The sequence below is a fragment of the Motacilla alba genome, chromosome 1A, assembly GCF_015832195.1.
Source record: "Motacilla alba alba isolate MOTALB_02 chromosome 1A, Motacilla_alba_V1.0_pri, whole genome shotgun sequence".
Lineage (NCBI taxonomy): Eukaryota > Metazoa > Chordata > Aves > Passeriformes > Motacillidae > Motacilla > Motacilla alba.
The window spans coordinates 6,132,215-6,154,976 of NC_052031.1; the positions used below are offsets into that span (position 1 = coordinate 6,132,215).

General features: G+C 38.8%; 1 protein-coding gene across 4 annotated transcripts in view; it reads right to left on the minus strand.

Moving 5' to 3' along the window:
* Positions 1-3,701: 3,701 nt before the first annotated feature.
* Positions 3,702-22,762, minus strand: part of USP6NL (USP6 N-terminal like) — a 113,614-nt gene continuing 94,553 nt past the window's right edge. For all 4 annotated transcript variants that reach the window (XM_038153374.1, XM_038153375.1, XM_038153372.1 and 1 more), the window contains 5 exons: positions 22,150-22,244; positions 20,536-20,601; positions 20,349-20,448; positions 18,057-18,209; positions 3,702-7,261 (listed from right to left, as the gene is read on the minus strand). In XM_038153374.1, the coding sequence (XP_038009302.1) occupies positions 5,817-7,261; positions 18,057-18,209; positions 20,349-20,448; positions 20,536-20,601; positions 22,150-22,244 (1,859 nt within the window). In that variant the 3' untranslated portion in view covers positions 3,702-5,816. The remainder of the gene's footprint in view (positions 7,262-18,056; positions 18,210-20,348; positions 20,449-20,535; positions 20,602-22,149; positions 22,245-22,762) is intronic.

Below are 22,762 nucleotides of genomic sequence, written 5' to 3' on the forward strand. Positions count from 1 at the left end.
AAACTCTACAAAAACTCCACTCCCAAAGGTTAAGGCAGTTAAGCATCACCAGGTTTGCGAGCCAGCCCTTCTGCTTCAAAGCTGTGAGTTTCACTATAAACACACATCGCTGCTGGGTTCAAGGGGAGCCTTGCACCAGTAAAGCTTTTCCACTTACCTGTATGGCAAAACCCCAGCTTTCATGCTGAGTGCTAAGTGCCTGAAAACACCATCCAACCCACCTGATGGTAGCACTGGAGATCTACCATCAACCACTAAGATCAATTTACTACCTATGGAGTCATTCCCAGATCTGAGCTCTCTTTGGGGAAATACGGGAACAGAGAAGTTTAAAAAGAAGGCACAGATTAGACAAAGTAATCTAACAGACCTTCTGTTATTGAAAAAAACCCAAGTCCTGAGGGACAATACCACAAATTATTCTAAAGATACTCCTGAACTTACAAATTCAATAACTGAAGTGGATGGTTTGAACCAAAAGCCAACTTCAGTCCTCCTAATTAAATGGAGGAGCTCAGGCACCCCAGTTCCCAGGCCAGGCTTCAATTCTTTACCTCATTTCCAGTAGAAAAATCTGACAAAACCAATGCATTACCAGGAAACGGGTTATTCACTTAACCAAATCAAACATATCAGACTGGCAGGGCAGCTGTAGCTCCAAGCTGGCATGTTTCAGTGGCAGGACACAGCATTTTTTTAAAAAATTCCTCTGTGGGATGTGTGTAATATGGTTTTTGGTGCTTAACCCCAAGCAGAAGCAACCTTAGACTTTGGATTCCAAAGACTTGTTCAATGTCCTTCACCAACTGCCAGATTAAATTGCTTTCTGTCAGGAATTACCCTTCTTGGAGAATTTCTGACCAACTGCAATACTGAGTATAATTTTTGTTCCCTTAATTTGCCCACAATCTAGAAAGGAAGAGCTGAAGAGGCAAACAATAACACAATAACCTCTGATATACAGCAGAAACAGCAGCAAAAAGGCATCACAAAGCCTCTGAAAAACACGTTGGCACATTACCAGAGAAAGAAGACAGAAGAATCACATCACACACAGCTCACCTTGACAAGGCTGACAATAAAATCAGTAAAACAAACAAACAAAAAAAGGAAGAAAGAAAAGTCAGAACAAGATAGCTTTGTTTTCTCATCATTCATTCTAAAAGTTCCATTGATTTTCTACTAACATATTAACTCCATAAGCAGAAAGAAAAGCAGTTGGTGTGAGCAGGGAGAATCAAATCACTCAGGAGAGGAACCTACGTGTTCCCTGCTGCAGTAAGAAGTTCTCTTGGCACAAAGAACCCAGAAAACGGTGTCTTTCCCAGGATTTGGCAACCATTTAAAGGCTATTCCAAAATGACTGCAATTATATTTCCAATTTCAATTGTTGGCCTAGTCATCTCCTCATTGCAACTCTGCCACTAAAAGCATTTGGACTGTCTTAATATTGCCCAAAAGAAAAAAAGAAACTGCAGCAAATTATGCAGTAGCTTCATGCCATCTAAAGATCCTCTTTAGAGGATCTCTAAGCAAGCATCTGAACTATACTTGGTAAAGTAGCTGTTAAACTGTAACTATGCTACATTTACAGAACTTTACAAAAATGCAGTATTTAAAGGACTACAAAAAAAGATTATATTTTCCTCTCACTGAAGTATTGAAAGTGGAATGTTCTCTGCTGGAAGTGAAACGGTGGGCGTTTGATGGCATATTTTAAATAGTATTCTTCTTTGTGCATGCAGTGTAATGCCACCCAAGGGGGAGATTAAAAAAAAAGTCTGCAATTTGCAAGTCCATTTCAAAGTCATATTGAGGATGATGTGAAATTCAGGATAGGATTCTTGAGTAGAATCTCCCTGGAAAATGTCTATGTACCTCAGGGAAGCTTTGGATTTGCTTCCCCACACTGAAGGCTGTTCTGTCTTTTGACATTTCAATGTTGTTTACTGTTTGCATCTAATTTTGGAATTATTCAGTGGTTTATTACAGTGTTGTATCTTTGACTAGCAATAAGGTACTTCTGTTCTGCATCCTCCATGATTTCTAAAACTCTCTAGCTTTTTGCCTTGAAAGTACAGAACAGTTTTACAAAAAGGGACTCATCCTGCTGACAGATACTACAGAGGTAACTGGCATTTACACACCTTGGCCATGAGAAAAACAGGATTGTCCAGTTCAGTCTGGTAATTTTGAAACAATTGCAAACAATATCATGCTTTAAGGCTTTAGGTAGTGATCAGCAGGTGTAGGAGGGAATACTCTCCTTAACAGACTTCTGGCTAAACAGGTTTTCTCTTTCCTCTGTGCTGTGTTCCCTAAAGCATTACAGACTGGCCACAGACGGATCTGGGGAAGGGGAAAGAATTCTCCTGAGGTCAGATTCTCTTCCTCAGCTGCCCAGGAAATGGATGTTCAGATTCAGATTGATCACCAAATCTGATGCCAGAATCTTCCCCTGGAAGGAGGAGCAGGGGTGGCTTCTGTCTTCACTTGCAGTGCATAACAACTTGGTTATACAGGTAAGCAACCTGGATCTTGCCATCACACCCCACTCACCAAAAGGGTTGAGAGTACCAGTGATATCATCCTCCCTGTCCTTCTTGCATGGCCACAACGATTTGTACTGCACAAGACTAAATGCTTCAGTACCACGCTGAAGCCATTAGCTCTAATCTAGCAGAGCATCCAAGTGAAAGGAAAAACAACACCAGCATATACTCAAGGCCCTTTCTTTTCCCTTTAAATCCTAATTAGTTTAATTTCACTAAATTTTTGCCATAGAGAAGTTAGACACGTCTCCTTACTTTGTCTTCTGTGTTCCTCTGTGTTAATTCTCCAAATCCCTACGCTGAATTTGTCTCACCAACCACAAGGAAAGCCATGACAACTAACTTGGACAAGAAACTTACCATTTGTACAGCTCAAAGCAGAGATCTTGGAAAATTATTAAACCATAGGAAGAAAGCAAAGGTCTCAAATCTTTTATGTTGATACTTACCACTCCACTGTTTTCAGACCAAAGAAAACAGTGACAGCAAAGCTCTTGTGAGGATATCTAATCCATGACACTGAGATGAGCCCCTCCACCAGCAAGGCACTGGCACAGCTGTGCCTCCCTGCACTCTGCAGCACCAAGGGTTTTGTTACTGGTATGAATGAGACTCAAATCTGCCTGTACCTTGAGTCTGGTTTGTCCAGTTAAATGAAAATAAAAATGTGTTCTGCACTACAGTCAGATGACACAAGGCTGGGTTGCTTTTCTTTAAAAAAAAAAAACTCAGTAGCATCCTCCAAACATGTAAGCCACAGTCAGACTATTATTTTGCACTTTGATCAATGCAACTTTGCAAATTCCTTATGCCAACAATTCTCTTTTAAAGTGGTATTGGGTGAGATTATTAGAACAAAACCAGAAAATAATGATCACAGTTTATGCTCCTAGGTTTTGCAAATGACAGGCTAAGGTTTACTAGTGTAATAAACTGTAATCAATAATCTTGCCACTTCTGCAATAATGCAAAAGGACTATATAGATTTTATCCACATTGCTTAGTCTAAAAATAAACATGTACAAATTAAATAGGATACATCATATATATACACATGATTCATTTATGAAAAGCAATTATTTGTGCTGAGAATAGCTCAAGTCCAGTTTGGAGCTAATCAAATAATTAAGAAGAAAGACAAAACAACATAAGCTTAATTATTATTATTTTAACATGTTAAAAATACAGTCACATCAAAATCGGGTACACAGTTATAAAACTGTTGCAGATGAAATAAGAAAATAGTGTGTATATATTTTATATATAAAAATCTACAGTATTTACTAATGCTGATACATATTTTGGAGTCTCGAGTTGTTTGCACAAATAAATTGTACAGCTTCGTTATGAATTACAGAACCATCATTAAACACTGAGATTATTACACTTAGCCACAATATTATATACATACATTTCTAAGCTGCTGTAAGCAATCAGAACTAAAGTAAGCCCAAGTCATATTTATCTTCACAATTTTAGTTTAGGATTTCAGTGTAGTGCTTGGCTACAGTTACTTCGCTGCAGTTTGCAATTTTTAAAATATAAAATTGCCCAGTTATTAAAAATTACATCAGACACGTTATATACACAAAAAAAAGTTTTGAAACATACTAAGTAAATGTTACTTCCATTTGTAAAAATTGTTTTACTTCTGTACCTTAAAACTTACAGAGCCAACCTGCAGCAATAATAGGCACTAAAGCTCATTCTTTAAAGAAAAAAAAAAAAAAATCCATTTCTATGTCTTCAGTTAACAAACCTTACAAAACAAAAGGGAACAGGACAACCTTCCAAACTGGTGTTGATACCAATGTTTAGCACTTCAGTATTAGAGAGATCTCTCTGTTCAGCACTCCAAGGACCTCTCCTGGCGAGCCCCTCCTCTGCCTCAGCTCCTGGGGAGAGGTCAGCGCGTCCTGCAGCTCGCAGGACTCCATCCTCCATGTGCCACTTCACCTGCTTTTCATTCCACCCCAATTCACAGTCAAAACAGAAAGGAAAACACAAAGGCTGCAAAGACTAATCAGAATTACTTGTATCAGCAGGAGTTTAAGGTTCCTGTTAACAACAGTCAGGGTCATTTTAGTGTAGAACACCATGCAGTGTGAGCCCGACAGCACAGCAGCACATGCCCCACCACAGACAGGAACACACCAGCAATTTGGGGGGAAAAGGGCAAAACACAACAAAATCCACTCGACAGGGGACACTGCATACTCACACAGCTCAGGGAATGTCAAGCTTGGAGCAAAGCTCAAACTCCTGTGTGCACTTCACAGAGGTGTCAACGAGCTGTGCAATCAATCCTCTGACACCTGTGAGATTTGGCCCTGCAACCAGTTTGAGTCTGACAGCACAGCATGGCAAAAAGTGAAGGGTGCAGCACCATTTCTGTATCTGGCATTAGTCTCACTGTGGTCCAGTCTTTTGCATACAGAACGACATTCTGAAGGTAGATTTGGGTGAGAAGGTACAAATTCTCCATTTGTGATGCACTTAAAAAACTCCTAAACACTGCCCTGAATTTAAGCACCATTTCTTAGCCAGATTAGAGAGACATTTTTGGCTATCTGCTTTTTCCTGCCTGCTCCTTCCTGCTGAGGAAAATGACAAACAGTAGTCAAAGGAGAGGAAATTAACTCTCACATATGATTAAATTAATAATCCCAAAGCATCTCTCCTGCCCAGAACAGATACTGGGATGCTGAGGCAGCTGTATAAAAATGACAGAAATTCCCATTCAAAACGAATGGCTTCTCAAATAAATTACAAAGAAAAATTAATATGAAATAAAAGTACTTCACAAGCTTTGCCCAAAGTTAAATGCATTTAAATTTAAACTCTTTAGCTCTTTTCCATATGAGTTTGTGTACTGTAAGTGCACACTCACACAGGCACACACGCACACATCTGTACAGTGCATTAACAATGTCAGTCAAAACTTTTCAGTGTGTTACAGGTTTGAGGCAGAAGGATTGTAACACAAGTTATTTAAAATGTAAGGAGCGATGACAGCATGAACCACATGATGCATATGAGCTTATTGCTATGTCTATGTGCATTAGATCACTTCCAGTAGCTTCCACGCAAGTCCAAGAACTCCACCAGCTTTCAACCAAAGTCTGAAACATCTCTGAAAAAGTGTTGTTATTTTTGAACTCACACGAACCATCCACATTTCAGAGAACTGCAGAGGACTACTACTAACACAGTACTGTTCAACTGGTTTTGGTTCTTGCCATTTTACTAAGCACACCCAGATTCTCAGAGAAGCACAGACTCATGCACAGACAATCCATCAGCTCTGTTCCGATAGTGCTGGGCTTGAGCTGACGTGCTTGCATACTGGTACTGTGGGGAACCATTCTCTTCCAAGGTTGGGGAAGTCCTGTATCTCACTGGACTATCCACAGAAACAGCAGGAAGACTGCGGTCTTGTAAAGGTGTTGGCTGAAAATGCTGGTATTTCTGGAAATTATCCAAGTGGCCTTTGTTAAGGTCTTGGCTCCAGGGCTGCCTGTAGGGTTCGTGTCTGTAGACGTAGGCAGCGTCCAGCCACTTTCTCTCCTCTGGTAAATAATCTGCTGGAGGGATTATGAACTTGACACCTGGGGAGGACCTCGAGTTGCTGGTGTATGCATCAACAGGAGCGACTTCTGTCTGAGCAGGGGCTGGTGGAAGAGCATTTGGGCGACTGGCAGGATAGGAATTCATTTGCAGTTTATTTGGGGAATAATCCACTGACATGAAAGGAGCGTATGGCCTTACAGAGGGGTTGGGTCGATTCCCATGGTAATGCAGAGGCGCAGAACTTGTATTGCCTATACTGGAAACATGCTTTGGAGAATTCCCATAGTAAGTAGGGGGATTACTATAACCTGGCAGTGGCTGTTTTACATTCAGTCCATGAGATGGACCATCAGGCTGAGATGCATATTTTGGAGATCTGGGTTGTGAAGTGAAGGTGTAATTATTGGGTATTTTTAATGGAGCTGGTGTTTTTTCTATTTGCTTTCTTGGACTGTTAGAAAATGCTACATGCCTAGGACTTTGTGGATGAGCTCTCTCAAGCATCTCTTCAACAACATTCTCGTTCTCAGTTTCATCCTCTGAAACATTGTCATACTGAGATGCATTAGACCCTCGCTTACCTTCATCAGCATCCAAAACCCTCACCTTTTGCTTTACATTCAAAGGCTGCATTTCTCCAGGACTTGGTGGTGGGCCCAAACCAGAATGGTTTACTGGCCTCCCTTTCACCTCTGCAGTGAGTTTCATTGTCTTTTCCATTATTTTGATATCAGATGGTTTATTCCACTTAGGTACAAATTCCCTTCTTGTGTTGGAAGTAGCATTAGAATTCTGATTAGCAGCTGCATTATTGTACAGACTTGAGTTGTCTTGCTCTGCTGGCTGAGGCTTTTTTCTGGTATCCACCTCATTCTTAGGCAAACTGTTTTGTGTCTCTACTGGTCGAATCTTTTGCTGTTTTAAGGAAGGTTTCTTTTCCACAGAATTAATTCTTTTTCGGTCATTTGGTGAACTTTCTGGTTCTTCTTCTGTGGATGGTCTTCTCTCTGTCCTTTGTTTTGCTGCTTGTGTACCAGTGCTGTTCTGTCCATTAAGCATTGGAGTGGAGTTAAGCACAGAAGGCAGAGGTCCTGATGGAATCTGCCCCAATGGCTTCTTTGGAAATTCATCTTCTTTACCTAAAACAAGAACAGGAATAACATAAATTCACATTTGTGCAGAGGCCTTCTTTGATCTGTTTGTCATGCAAGCACAAATAGCAAGAAATTAACTGGGCCTCCCTCTGGGTCACCATTCTGCTGAACACCTCAAAGGTTCTCCTGTACACTGACATCAAATACAGATTTTCTTCAGCCTCTCCTCCCAACCAGTTATTCCTTCCTACAGCTGATGCAATCTCACCAAGCTTTTGCTCTCTCACGACACTGCTGAAAAAAACCCATTTTCCTAGATGGCATGTTGGTAATTCTGTATGGAACCCTCCTCACATTGTTACAATAAGCAAACTACTTTGTCCACTTTAAAAATCCTTCCCCAATATCACTCTCCCATTTGATTGTTTTCCATTCATTCATCCTTTAATGTTCACCTCTAGCAAGCCACACCACCAGCTCCTCCCTCACATGCACAAAGCTCCCAGATGACATCTTTGAATTGTCTCTCACTCCAGTTTTTGGGTGGAGCTCCTCATTAACATCTACATTTTGTTCTCCCTAAACCCTTTCCTGCCTAGAAATTTCATCTTCAGTATGAAAAAGCTCCAGTAAAAGGCTCTATACACAGAATGTTTTTTTCAGTTCAGCTTTTTATCAATACAGAACAACTGAAGCAGCTGACACCAATGCTGGCTACGTCATGGTTTCAATTGAGTGTTCCACGGATGGGTTTTGCAGGACACAAGGACATCATTTGCAGAACAAGGACACGAATGGAAAGTTCTCCCAGAGTGGAGCTCTACACATTGCAACAGTCAGTGGCAAACATCAACAGTGTGGGGACTCAGAGCAACCCACAGTGACATACAGAAACAATGAAGAAGTGTTTCATGGCTCAGTGCTGCTCACAGAACAATTCATATCAAATTTTCTACTGTAATCCTTTTCCTTAGCAGTCAACGCCCTCCATAATCACAGCTAAAGTATTTTATCATATCCACTTGCATATAACTTATTTAATTGTGTAATCCATTACTTTCCCATTATAAGAAGAAAAGGTCATGCACTTCTCATTAAATGTATTAATCTAGATTTAATTCATTTGATGCTCAGCATTTAAAAAAATACAAAAGTTTTAAAGTCAGCATTACCAAACAAGTCCTATTCACTGTGTATCTATTTATAAACAGAAGCTTTGTTGTAAGGAGGAAAAAAGAAATGGCTACCCTTGCTTAAATGCTATGCGAAATAAATTATATAAAATGGCTGCTGGTAAAATAATTTTGTCCAATCCCTGCTTCTTCCTAAGGCAAGGACTGTAGAATCTCTTCCCATCAGAGATCAGAGAGTTAGCACCTCACTTTCTAGCTATTTGCAATTTCAATTCTTTTTGTTTGTCTCTAAGGGTTCACAGGAGTGAATACACACAACTGTCTCTCCCTGACAAGGGCTGTGGTTACAAGTGAGCTATGTTCATTTACACAGGCATGAGCAGGAGCTCAGTCTTTGATGAGTGGTTCCTGATACAGATACACTGAGGAAAGCCAGCAGCCAAGGTGACTGTTATTTGTTAGAACAGTGTAACAAACGACCAGCATGGATCAGTAGCTATATAAACAAAAGGAAAACTCTGAGTTTGAGCCAGCCAGGCCATTGCAGGAGGACAGCAGAGAAGAACACAATGGTGCCATCACCAGATAACTAAATAAATGCACTTAATAGAAACAGCCTAGATTTGCCAAATAATTAAACTAGTGTTTTCTTGATTTTTCTTTGTAAGGGCCAAAGGTCATATGTAAACCTAAAACCTACCCTTTGCTTCAGAAATAACTTGAGAAACCTGACTTCACATACCACACACATGGTGGGGCCAGACCTCAGCTCTAGGCTCCAGGGAGTGGCTCCTGGAATTCCAAGTCTCATGTTGGGTCTCTTTCCACATGGGCCCCCACTATTCCCAAATAAAATCTGGAACAGGACTCTCAGACGTGCACCCCCCAGCAAGGGAGTGTTCCACCACTGGAGAACAGATGAGGGGACAAAGGAAGGAGCTGCATGGATGCTGTAAGAGAGGTGATTTAACAGCTCTGCAATATGCTGGCTGCTGCAATAGCCTCTCCAAAATTGTCCTTTAGTCTTTATGAATAGGGGTTCACTTTCTGAACTTGCTGCTGTTTGACAAGAGGCATTTGTATGATTTCATTCCATCTGCATCCTCAAATACACAGTCAGGCAAAGCTGAAGATCTTGTCTCCTAAATAAAAGTGAATTTTGGACATAATAAATATTCCTGCTACTTAAACCATAGATTGCAGTGCTTTCAGTCTTACTAATCTTGAATGTAAAAATAGCATGAAGTCTGCATTAAGAAACAATACTTTGGTACATACAAAATACATACCAAAAACCTGCCATCTAAATCATAGAGAACTAATCCTTATGGGCTGCTAATCCATTTACAGCCTCCAGGAGATCAAAAGTAGTTATGGAATAGCACAAGAAAATGGCTCTGCAGCATTGCTAAATTATTTAATTTCTGTCCTTGTATAGAAGACATGTTTTAGAAAAAGTTTTTACTTTCTTCCATACTTTAAGTTAAAATATTCTAGTCATATATATAAAAACCTGAAGACCAGTTCCTCTGGTAGCTGCAATGCTTCCTTTATTTGCCCAGGGTCATCAAAAGCATGAACTGATTTATTTTCTCCCAGCTTTTACTCTAAGAAATGTCTACAGAGCAGTAGGAGATCCTTTAAATATACTAGGTTGCACTATAAAGGTGGGGTTTGTGTGAGGTTTTGCTTTTTAATTTCACACACTTAAGGTTTCCTAATTACCATTAAGCTCTAATAAACCCAAGTGAGAATACTGCAGACATTTTTATTGAATTCTATCGAGGCTGCTTTGTGTCACCTTTCCTTCTCATTGCAGGGTAAAGGAACAGTCTACAACCAGGTGTATGTGGGCTGCATGGTCTACATGATGTATCCTGTAACAAGAATCACAGCTGGAACATGACTACCAGAGAAATCTTGCCATGTCTGTAGTGGAATTGTTAGAACTCAACATTAATTCACATCCTGAGTAACAAGGATAGCATTGCAGGAGAATTCATTTAGAAGAAAACCTCTGCATTTTAACAGCACAAAACTGTGTTTATAGGCTGGTAACACCAGAGCTCAGTGCAGTCAGGGAAAACAAAATACAGAACAATGAGAACGTGTGGAAGAAGGCTCGGTGGGGAAAAGAAGAAATACACGTTAAACCTCAGCCACAGGACTTCCACAAAACTTGGTTGAAGTTGACCTTGGATGCCAACAAGGGGCACTGGTTGCTCAGTCACCCACATCTGCGTGTGGAACTGATCAAGGCCACACTGCTGGAGGTACCAACTCAGGAATCAAGGCTACCAGAGCAGCCTTGTTCAACGGTGCTCCAGCACTGATTACATCCAGCCATAAAAAGCACTGAGAGGAACGGAATTGTGTAAAGATCTATGATGTTGCAGCAAAAAGACATCTTGCAAACCAATCCCCTTCTAAAGGAAATCTTTTGAAACTGCAAAATGGCTGCTTAATTCTAATTGAAGTGTACAGATCATACGTAACTACCTATACACACACAGAGTTGCCACTTCCAGTGAAACAAGAATTCAAAAAAAACCAAAACAAAACAAAAAAAACCCCAAACAAATAAAAACTCCTGAAGTTCCAAAAAAGTTCACAAACTAAACAAGTAGAGGATAACCAAATTACCACCATGCAGATGACCACAATGGGACACTCCTCAAATGCACAAAGAGCATGCCAGCTGTGTTTGGGAATGCTTTAGGCAGTCCACTATCAGCAATAACAGCAACAAACCCATGATGCTGCATGCTAGCAAGAAAGAAAGAAAGAAGGTAATAAAAGCAAAAGCTGAGGATAAGAAACCATAATGCAAAAGCAAACAAAAGAAACCAAATCACAACAAACATCTCTACCTGAAGAGGTACACAAACAGCTCGCCAGACAAGCATGCAAAAGCACCAATTCCTTCAAGCCCCATTTCTTTTATCTAACATTTTTCCACTCCAAATCTGCCTAAAGCCTCACACACAGCTCTCAACCATCTCCTGTAGTGCTTCAACTGCACTCACTGTTCAAACTCCTCAGATTTGAGCAGGAAGAAATTTTAGTTGGATGTTTTAAAGGAAATTCAGTTGAGTATCTGTTTGTGTTGCTGATCCAAGATCCGAGTTAATTCACTGTCTGGACATATCTGTCTGACTGAAAAATGGAGACACTGCCAAATTCTGTAAGAAAAAGTACTGTAAGAAGTACTTTTGGGACAAGTGCTTTTCTATACAATCTGTGATGTTTACATACAAGAATTGAAAGCATTTAAAACCAGAAGTTAAGACAAAGCTGTCTAGTTCAGCTGTGACTGTCTTGACCTGTACAATAATCAAAATGTCCCTTTGTTCTCTGAAGCAATCTGGGCAATGAGATTTTTCCCAAGTTGCCAGTATTCCTGTGAGATATGGATGTCTCTACTTTCATCCTTCTCTCCTTCCTTCCTTCAACAGAGTAGATTTCTAGACAGTTCTGTCACTGGCTTTTCCCAAAAACAAGCACTATAATAGCTTGTATCAGAGTTTACAGAGCAGGAACTATAGATTTTTTTATTTTTCCTTTAAAAGAAATGTAGTGATTTAGTTGGCTTCTATGCAATATCACATAAAATAATCAAACAATAAAGGAAATGTGGTAAAAAATGGGTGAGAAAGGAGAGCAATGGAAGTAGAGGGAGACAACTTAAGCAAAACAAGAACAATCAGGTGCTTGCTTGTTGTTGGCAAACATATCTCCTGACGTGAAAAGGAGCAAAGCAAATAGGAGCAGATCTGACTGCTCCCCAAAAGATAAGACAAGCCATAGTAAAGAAAGTTTGTCTCTCTTTACTTCGTCCTGCTCAAACAAGCCTTGGCCACCACCCAGTGGAAGTCGATCTCCACTACAAGACTTTTACAGATAATTGCTTCAGGAGGCACTAACAGCCTCGTGCATCGAGTAGCAGACATATAATTGGAGTAAAGTGCTTTAAGTGCTCTCTCTGGTGAATAACAGTCTAGTCCTTAATTTCAGCAACAGAATACATGCACTTTGACTGTTCTAACACAATTTTCAAGGATGGTAATGGTCATAAAAAAAAAACCTCTTAAAATGACAACTTGAAATTTTGTGTTTATTTTCGACCAGTGACATCTCGTCTTCTTCAGTTTACAAGACCAAGAGAATTTTAAAGAAACTTGAGTGCCTGCACTAGAAGCTCTAGCTGCTGTCTGAAAGTCAACCTCTGCTCCTCCTTCCTTTATATGCCATCACTGGCAAAGGAGTTGCTAAATGAAATAGTGCTGGACAACTTGAAGGGAGAACTAAAAGCACTGTTTGCCTCTCTGGCAGCTGTGTCACTTTTATGGTACTGACAATAAGGAAAACTTATTTTATAAACATCTGCATTCAGATAAACAACAGAAATCCTAACAGGTTTGGTTATTAGCCAGAAGATACAGGTGATCAGCTGCACATCTGTAAGATGCCCTTACAAAAAAGAAATTTCTAAAGTTAACCACTGCTTCACATTCCTAATTCCACATTTCTTCCAGAAAATATACTTCCTTGAAAAGTCAGTTTTAAACGGCAATGTGAACAATGACCAACACAATTATTTGGACCATGTGTTTAAAGATCATGCAAGTTTTAAACAGTAAAGATTTTTAAATGATGCAAAGCCAAAGTCTAAAACTGCTAAGGATATATACCGACTGTATTAGTATAACTCCACATATTGTTTTAGTTCATAGTATTGTAAAGTAGTTGCATCACACTAACAAGGCAGAAAAAAATAGTTTAGTTTATTAAAGCATGAAGTGCAATGTCTGAAATAGCTACTTGTGTATTCCTGAAGTACAAGAGAAAAATCCAAAATTCCTCTGAAACAAAACACAACCAAAAGAAAGACACCATCAGAAACAGGAAAGTCAAGCTGATTTACATATTTCTATTGCTTTGGCTGCCAGAAGGCTCATTAACAGGAGATAACAGATATTATTTAAGAGATTACTGAGGTAGTATACATTTCTGCACTATGACTGATGACTGTGTAAAATAGATCATTGAATAAAAGATACTAATAATAAATTTAATAACTTCAAAGATAAATATCAGATAAACATTTTAAAATTTATGGCAGATGCAAGATTCAAACTTCACCAGTTCTCCCCAAATACAAAAAAGGTAGGGAAAACTAGAAGAACTGCAGTTTAAAGGTGGTGTTAATCACAAGGACACAGACAGATTTCAAATTTGCCAATATTGCTTTAAAATTAAGGTACAAAACCTCTGACTTTGATTTAAGGCCTTCAGCTGATGAAAGTTTAATAGACTTTGCAGTCATAAAAACCCAACCTAGGAGCCCCCTGCACACCCCTTTCAGGACCCTTCTATTAAAACACAGGTGAGAAAATGTCTCAAGAAGAGACCTGAGGGGCTTCACACCTTGAAAAGGCCTGGTTGTCTTGTTTACAAAACACTGGATTAATAAACTATTTTCAGCAACATATTTTTAATATGGAACTTTCACTGGTAAGCACTTCTGTTTATTAAAGTCAGACACTATAAAAATCTATCCATATATAAATATTGTTTATTGAGCATTGCATTATTCATGTAGTCCTACAGGAAAAAAATTACAGCAAAGCTAGAAATTCTATCCGTATCTTGTGAGCATTTATAGAATTTAGCTGCTGTTTTAAATAACAGACAAGGAGAGAATTTGCATCGAAGAATTTTGGGAATCAGTGGTGTATACCAAGAAAATTTTTCACATAATGGTCTTAATATCATCCACGAATTAAGGAAGAGATGGTTGAATTTACATTGGATTTGACTCCAGGAGAATATGTGAAGTCACACAGACTTAGGTGAGAGTGCTCTTCAAGCACCAGCCATGGCGTGGGCATCCTTCACCATGTTCCAGGCAATCCAGAAAATACCAAATGCCTTTTCTTCTTTTTGAGGCTGGGTCAGAAGAGAACCCTCAAGGATAGTTTTTATCTACAGCTGTCACAGCCTCCCTTCTCCAAGGTGTGAAAAAGCCCAGCTCCCCAGTCAGAAGTGTGCTTAGCACATAGGCCCCTGTCTCCAGAGAAAGAAAGAAAAATCCTTGGCCTTCTTTATGCAAAACAGCCCTGATATTGGTAAAAACAGTGCCAATCACTGACACCCAAAATCAGCAAGATCTCCTGAACACCCATCTCTTCTGGCTGAGCATTTTAAGGGCTTTGTCAGAGAGAAAATATTAAACAAGTCCCTTCCCTCTGTGCTCTGAAGGGAACAAGGAGCTCCTTAATTCAGTGAGAGAAGCCATGGAGGAAGTGAGCCAGAGAAAGCTACATCAGACATAAATAGACATCCACTTTAAAGTAACACAAAAGTTATTACCTCTTTTAATATCCTACTGCAGCTTACCCTACTAGGGCAGGAAAATCTATACAGCTTAACAAAGGATGCCAGATGGAAAATTCCACTGAGCTTAATTAGCTCACTGCTATTCCTGGATGACTGATACTGATGCAATTGCAAGATGAAGATTTTTTTTTTTCTTGATCCTAACATGCATTTTTGCTTTAGCTCTTAAATGTGTAATTTTTGCTCAGTGTAAAAAAAAAAAAAAAGTACAAGACAGGAAGCAGTGCTTTGATTTCAGATGAGAAAACTAAAATAAACATTATTTTCTCAGGCTACAGTGAATACTTAAATGAGCAGGCTGGTATTTTTTGTGGCTGCATCACCTCTAATAATTCCATATGTTTCAGATGAAATAAGAAGAAAACCAGTGAAATTCAAGGTAGTAAAGAGAGTAGAGCCAGACAGACATGTGCATGGAGGTTCCACGGCCAGGTTTTGGCAGCCTGTGGGAGGGACCCCAGGCTGGAGAAAGGGAAGAGTGTGAGGAGTCCTCATTCGGGAGAAAGAAGCAGCAGAAACAATGTATGATGGGCTGACCAGAGCCCTAATTCGTGGCCCCCCATGGCTGCTGGGAAGGAGAAGGTAGAAAAAAAATGGGAGTGAAGTTGAACCCACAAAGAAGGGAAGAGTGGGGGAAGGTTTTTATTAAGGTTTTATTTCTCACTATCCTACTCTGATTTAATTGAAATAAATTCAGGTAATTTCCTCAAGTCTAGTCTGTTCTCCCCACGATGGCAATTGCTGAGTGATCTTTCCCTGTCCTTGTATTGATCCAGAAATCTTGTTTTGTTTTCTCTCCTCTGCCCAGCTGAGGAGGGCACCTGGTATCCTATCACAACACATGAGCAAAGCTGGATGTCTGGACAATGTTCAAAACCTGAAAAAGAATACTGCTCGAAGACAGTGATCAATAAAACCAAAATTAGGAGAGTGCAGAAAACTTTAACAAATAAAACCAAAGGCTTATTAAATTCATACCAAGAACAGATGAGGCAGCCTCACTCAAGTAATAAGAGCAGACATCAGCTAGATTCCCAAGGATTAGGCTGAAGGCATCTTATTTTTAGTTTGTGAAAGGTTAAATAATGTTCCGTTCTACCCCTAGCAAAAACATACCACACAGAAAGGCTTGCCCAGGTTAATCTGAAATCAAAAAGGAAAAAGCTCAATTCCAGCACCAACGTATACTTCACTTTGCCTTTGCTCCTCCTGTTTTAAAACTAAACCTTCTCATTCATGGTCAGGGGGAAAAAAAGCCAACACACAAAAGACATTTTGTTGCTGATTTTTCTTTAGCTACCAAAATTAAGAATTAAAGTGGCCCAAAACACTTAGCATGCTGTCAGCTCACTGTGTCAGAGGTTACACCTAAGTGTGCATGCAAACAACTGCATCCCATTGCCAAAGTGTCTCAGGAAGAAGACACAGTCACCATTCGTTGCTGTTATTATCCACAAGAACACTCAGTGAGTCTCCCATTTTCACCTCCCTGTCACAAGGGGGGGTGACTCTTATGTCAACTAAATCCTCCTTGAATTTTCTATGAAAATCCTGAGTATTCCCAAACAAACTTCCACTTGAAGACATTCTACCAAAACAAAGGCCTTAAAACAAACGAGTTAGGAACAGACTTTCTGCCTTCTGCATCAAGAAAATTTCCACTAAATTCTGTATTTTCCACAGAAAATCTCAATATGACTTACATGCATGTGATTTTCTAGGTGGAAAGATACACTACCTCCATCAAGTAGCAAACTACAAAAATCTTTGCCAATTTTTGTATTTCTTCCCCTACCAATTCTTCCCCTACCACAGTTTCAAGTGGAACTTTTCACTAATGAAAGTTACTTTACCACACCCATAAAAAATCTATGTGTCTACAGACAAGTGAAGCGGTTGGGATAAACCCCTCACTGTTCAAACATAACCACGGAGAACTCTGTATTTAGGACTGAACAGACAGGATTTCTATCTCCTTGTAACATGGTAGTGTGGCACTGATGCTGAAGGACACAGTTGCTCAGATTTGTCACCCACTGCACAAGACACCTGAGACAGCACCTGGCTGAAGTGCAGGGACAAAGAGCAACTTGCTCTGAAGAGAAAGTTGAAACTGAAACTCAGCTTGAGGAAAAGGATGGAGAGATGGTAGAATAGGAATGCTGGGGTGAGAAAGGGGAAGCAACAGATGAAAAGGGCAGAAAGAGTTAGGCCTGTTGTGGGTGGCAGAAATTCTGCTGGACAGATTGTATAGAAATTCAGGAACAAGGCAAAACACAGGAATAGGGAGCAAGAAAAATGGGAACTCTAAGAAGAAACAGAATAAGAAACAATTACACAGAAAGTGTTTGTACTCCATAGGAAGAGATCCGAAGAACCAGGTAAAACAGGTATTTACCTGTGATGAGGCAATCTGACACAGCCCAATACTACATACAAGAAATAATGTCAACAGAAACAGAAAAATTAAGTTCATTAATGAAAGAACAAATTATCACAACACTGCTACACAGGCAACCTTTATTTTGACACTTCCTAACTTCTGGAAGCTAACCAGAGCAACTTAATGAAGTTACTTCAAGGTAAATACTGCCATGTTTGTAATTTTTAAAAAAAAACCATTTTCTCACACACTTTTCTACAATTAGGAAGGATAAAGTAAAAGGACTCTGAGTAATCACAAGAAAAATTCTAATTAAAGGCTATGGAGATAGGGATAGAAAAAAAGAATAGAGTCTTGAAGAGATCCTCTACATTTCATAACTAAGGTCACATGAAACAACCATCTCTTATCTGCAACCAAAAAGCACAAAGGCTAAAAAGAAATAATGAAAACTATTCCATTAAACACCCAGCAAGTCTATCACTTGCAAAAAATTAAAAATCTGGATTTGACAAACAGAAGAAGCTATTTGACCTGAAGTTTGGTCCACATCTAATCAATCTACAAAACAGTCTGGATTCTCAATGTAGTGTTTCAGACACTTTGAAACCTTGATATTCGATCCTCTATCTGAAAGGTTTTATGAATTGAAATAATAAAATTACCAGAACATGGTACTTTTCACAGTGCTTTGCCATTACCTTAAAAACAGTAAACAAAACAACCAAAAGAAGAGAAAAATTCATGAAAGGAAAAGTGGTGATTTTACACTGTAAAATATTTTTGGGTAAAAACTCCCCAAATCTATGCAGTGATGAAGAGGAAAATATTTGCACAGTTTTAACAGCATTAATTAACATTTAAAAAATTACCAATGTGTGAATAACTCCAAATATCTAACTCTGCATATTTGCAAGTTTCTTACCAGCTACTGGTAAATCCAGTTTTGCTCGTTTCAATTCTGATATAGAATTTTGGAGCTGCTCTATTACAAAGTCATCTTCATAGAAGAAATCCTTGGCTAAAGACTCCTGCAGAAATTCTACAAGCTCTTCCATTTGTAATTTCATCAGATGCTCTATATAAGGAGAAAATATTACATTATACATTAAGACATCTTGATAATGAACACTCAAAAATGTACTTTAGTCACGAGGTGCCTTTGTTTTCAAAGTAGAATGAAAAACACTTGTTAATTAGGCAGATAACTGATTTCTACAACTAGAGATTTAAAAATACATGAAAAATTCACTTGAAAGTCACCATGGAAATCCTTTCTACACATTATTCTTTACTTAGGATGGTGTTTTTCAAAAAGGGGCATCTTCAGAAAGCTAACTACATACAAGTCACCCTCCTTCAGCCTTCTCATGTCCAACAGCTTCAGGCCTTTATTTGTCAGCCTGCATCCTCAACTTGCAACCTGCTGGGGATCTGTACAACAGACATCACCTCTCTTATTAGGAGCTCTGAAAAGCAGATAAACATTTTAAAAATCCCTATTTACAGCACCCTCATTCACAACTGAATTAACTCCCAATGAAATGATGATGGCAGTTCACACTTCAGAACCATTGCTTCAGGCTCTCTGAAAATTCAGGTCATATTTTGAAAGTCATTTTATAATTATCAGATTATTTTTGTTTCCCTTTTCACACAACAGTAAGGCCATGCAGATTGCAAGGCTATAATTGCATACCTATGCCTCTTTTTCATCATTTCATCATCAAAAGTTTCAGATGTACAATTTCAGTACGGAAACCATAAAAAACTGTTTTGGTGCTGTAATAAAAATGCTCTTGGCATGTATTCCACAATGACACTGACTGAATAGCTGTACCATCTATGTTTTTGAGGGTAGACAAGGAATTGGAAAACAAATCAGAATCTGTCTTCTGCCAGCTTCTCTGCCAGCCCTCTCATCTCCTCTGCTGCCGTGAGGTTCTCTTAGTGTTTGATCATGGAGGAAGTTGCTGTGTACTTGCTAAGCAAGCAAATCCACACTGCGACTTTTTCCTCAGGTCTTCCCATTAAAAGAGTGGTGAATAAAAAATTAAAAAAAAGAAATAAAGTAGATATCTATTTGCAAATAAAGAAGAAGAACCAAAATGTTAAGCCTAATGATTTGCCTCTAAATGTTTAGTTTTCTCAAGTGCAAAAATGTAGCAGGGAACCTGCTCCATTTTTCAAAGTTGTTTATGAACAAACTAATGAAAACATCCCAGTGAGACAGTGAAGTAGCATCACCACAGTTCCAGAAGGATAAAATAGCAAGGAAATTAAAGCATTGATTCTATGGACCCCATATAGACCTCTGCATTTACACAGAGTCAAATGACTTCATTCAGAAAGCCTAAGTCCCACAGGAGGAGCTTCTCAAAGTTGAGCTACAAGGTATCCTTAGAAATGCTCAAATCTATTTAGAAGCCACCATCCACTCTCAAAGGCTTTTTGGGTCTTTGGAAATTAGGATGCCATGTTATTTTGGGGAACCAGGCACAGTTCTGTTCAAAATCTCAAATTTTACTTCACCCAAAGTCAAGAGATGGAGAAGGTCACACAGGCAAACTAGAGAAATTCTGGATTTGAATCATATTCTTGGGCAAACAATGGCATAAAATGACACAGACTGATGATTCCTTGTTGCTGAGGTATTTGCTGGTAGATTTGCAGCATTTAGTGGCACAGTATTGATTCTTTGTGTGTTTTTTGATTAATTTCAATCCTGTGGCGAAGGAAGCCATTTCCAGACCATGAAACTACCACACTTTTCCCCATTGTTTAGTCAGTAATACAACCCACTCCAGGTCCAAATAACTTTCTTACTCTAATAAATACTTCTGTTTGACAATCACACTGCATTGGGCCCAGCTGAGATGGAGTTAATTTTCCCCACAGGTGCCCTCACAGTGCTGCACTGGTGTCTAGAGAAGTCCATCTTGTTTTCTCCTTCCCCTAGTCCTGCTGAAGAGGAGAGGGATAGAGCAGCTTGGTGGGCACTAGGATCCAGCCAAGATCAACCCACAACACACACACAATTATAAGGCAAAGATTTTTAACTTTTTGTGCATAAGGAATGAAAAATATCTGTCAGAAGCAGCATAAGGCACGTGGGAAACTAAGATTTTTACACATTAGGGTCAAGATACACAAAATGAGAACAAAACTAGCTGAACTTCTGTTTAGGTTTCAAAGGTTTGACAGATTTCTTTCTTACTTCTGTGCAGTTTCAGAATTGTGTAAGACATAGCAGTGAGAATCCTCTCTCCTTCAAGTATGTAGATATCCCATATCCTGAGGCTTAATGTAAAGGGAGTCTGCAATGACAGAATCAGGCAATGCTGTGAAAACAGTCTGCCCCAAGTCACAATTAAAAACAGCAACAGAAAGAAAAACATACTCACACGATCAAGAAAACACTGGAAAAACCACTTGGTTGTGTAAAAGCTGGTGGGCATATCCTGGGAGTCCTGCAAACAACAAAGTTGTTGAAAAATACTTTCAAAAATCCAAGTAATGCCTCTCCATGAAAAAACATTTTCCCCTTGAGGCTAATGTACTCAATAGTCACCATAAATAATTAATTTAACTATATGAGACACTGTTACTTCAATCCAACAGAGGCAAATTCTGGTTTTTATAGCTTTTCTTCATTAATTTCACCACCTGAAGAACATGCACTTAGAGGTGCTAAAGTATTAATACATCCTAGACTTTTATCATGTTCTTGGGACAGAGGTAGCAGAGGATAAAATCCTCTCTCAAGAAAATAAATCAATATTCTGGAGCAACCCAAGTTCAGGCACTGGGTCCTTTAAGTCTTTCATTTCTCTGTAGCAAGGCTGAAAGGACTTCCTTACAAAAATACATATCCACCGGAAATTATTGGAAAACAACCAAATTCTTTGACCAGTGGGCCTCAAACAGGATCTAGGCTGATAAGGAATTTTATTTCTTGATTAAGGGGCCTGATTTTCCCCAGAGCACAGATAATCCATCAGGTATGACACCCATTCAAAGATTGCTAAAGCTTCTCTGCAGCTTCCTGGAGCTGTTCAAAGTCCTTTGCACAGTAAGAAGAAAAGCCAAAGTAAAAGCTGAAAAGTTAAGAAATCCTGAATTTTAACTGTGGGATAAAATCATATTCTATGCTTGCCAGATTCAGCTTTGCCAAAAATTAAGCACCAAATCTGAGAACTTAGTTACACAAATACTGAATAAACAATGGGTCAAATCCCTTTGGTTTATGTGCAGGCTTTACTTTTGTCTTTCAGGAGTTACCATTGGCTCATTTTAGTGACACACTCACAGGAAGAGATGGGGAAAAGGATGTTGCTGCAAGTGAGCAGCTCTTACACTACCTTTTAAGAATTGGAGATGGATTCTGGCAGTACTGATGTACTACAAAATGAAATTCTTGATGCCTACTGGAAGGGCATTTTTCTCCCATTAGAAAAATAATTTACATCTTAGAATAAATATTAAATATTTAGCCAATACTTAAGAAAAGGCATATTATTTTCTATTTAAAAGCATTAAAAGAGATAAAAATCTACATGTAGCTTCATGAAACTAGAAGTATTTTAAATGGACCATTAAAACCTCTTATAAAGGTTATTTTTTTTAAACAGAAATTAAAACTGGTTGGTGCTAAAGTCACCTCTGTCCAGAGATGAACCACAAGCTAAACACACAAAAAGCCCCTGATAAAATGTTCTAGCACCAGTTTGCTTACAGAAGCTTACACAAGGCCAAAGAGAACTACACATTGTCCTTAACTCAGAGGTCCAAAGTGAGACAGACACCCAAATTAATCATTCTTAGGATCCAATTTTATCATAACTTTGTCAAAATGCACCACGACTTTGTCTATAATGAAAACAACAACACTTCTGCCTCTTAAAATTTCACATTTTTTCCTGAAGTTTGCTTATTCTTGATCTAGTGGGTTCCCCTGAACTGAAACAAGGTAGAAAGCTGTAAATTTGCATGGCTTGCATAGTGAAATAAATACTTACCAAATGCTCCTTCAGTTTGGACAAAAATTTCTTCAGAATTTTGTCATGATGTTCCTGAAACCTCATGAGTTTTGGAAAACCAGGAATAAAAAAACCTAAGAAAAGAAGTTGGCCACTTAACAGGTGTTGGTACTATAAAATGACATAAAAAAGCAATTCAGGCTCCAAGAACATTATCCTTCTATAAGACCACTGGATCTGAACAGATATTCATATCAATATTTTGATGTCTCTATACAGATATGCACATACTCCTGCCTAAATAGCTACAACCAATGCATTCCCTTAGTAAAAAATATTAGATCAGAATGACAAATGACAGCAGATCCATCAGTCCTACATTAGTCATACCAATATAAGATCATGTGGAAACCACATTTATAATTATTCTTTAAAAGAAAATCAAAACAAAGAATCACAACCCTCACCCACTAAAATTGAAATTATAGCCTAGAAAATTCATGATGGAAGGGCAAATAGCATAGGTGTCTACTAGAACTGTCTGCATTGAAGAAAAGACCATAAAAAAGATAAGAGGGATATTCTAGGAAGACAAATATCATGATTATATCCTATAAGCAAAGACTGTGAGCTCACACAACTGAAACAGAGG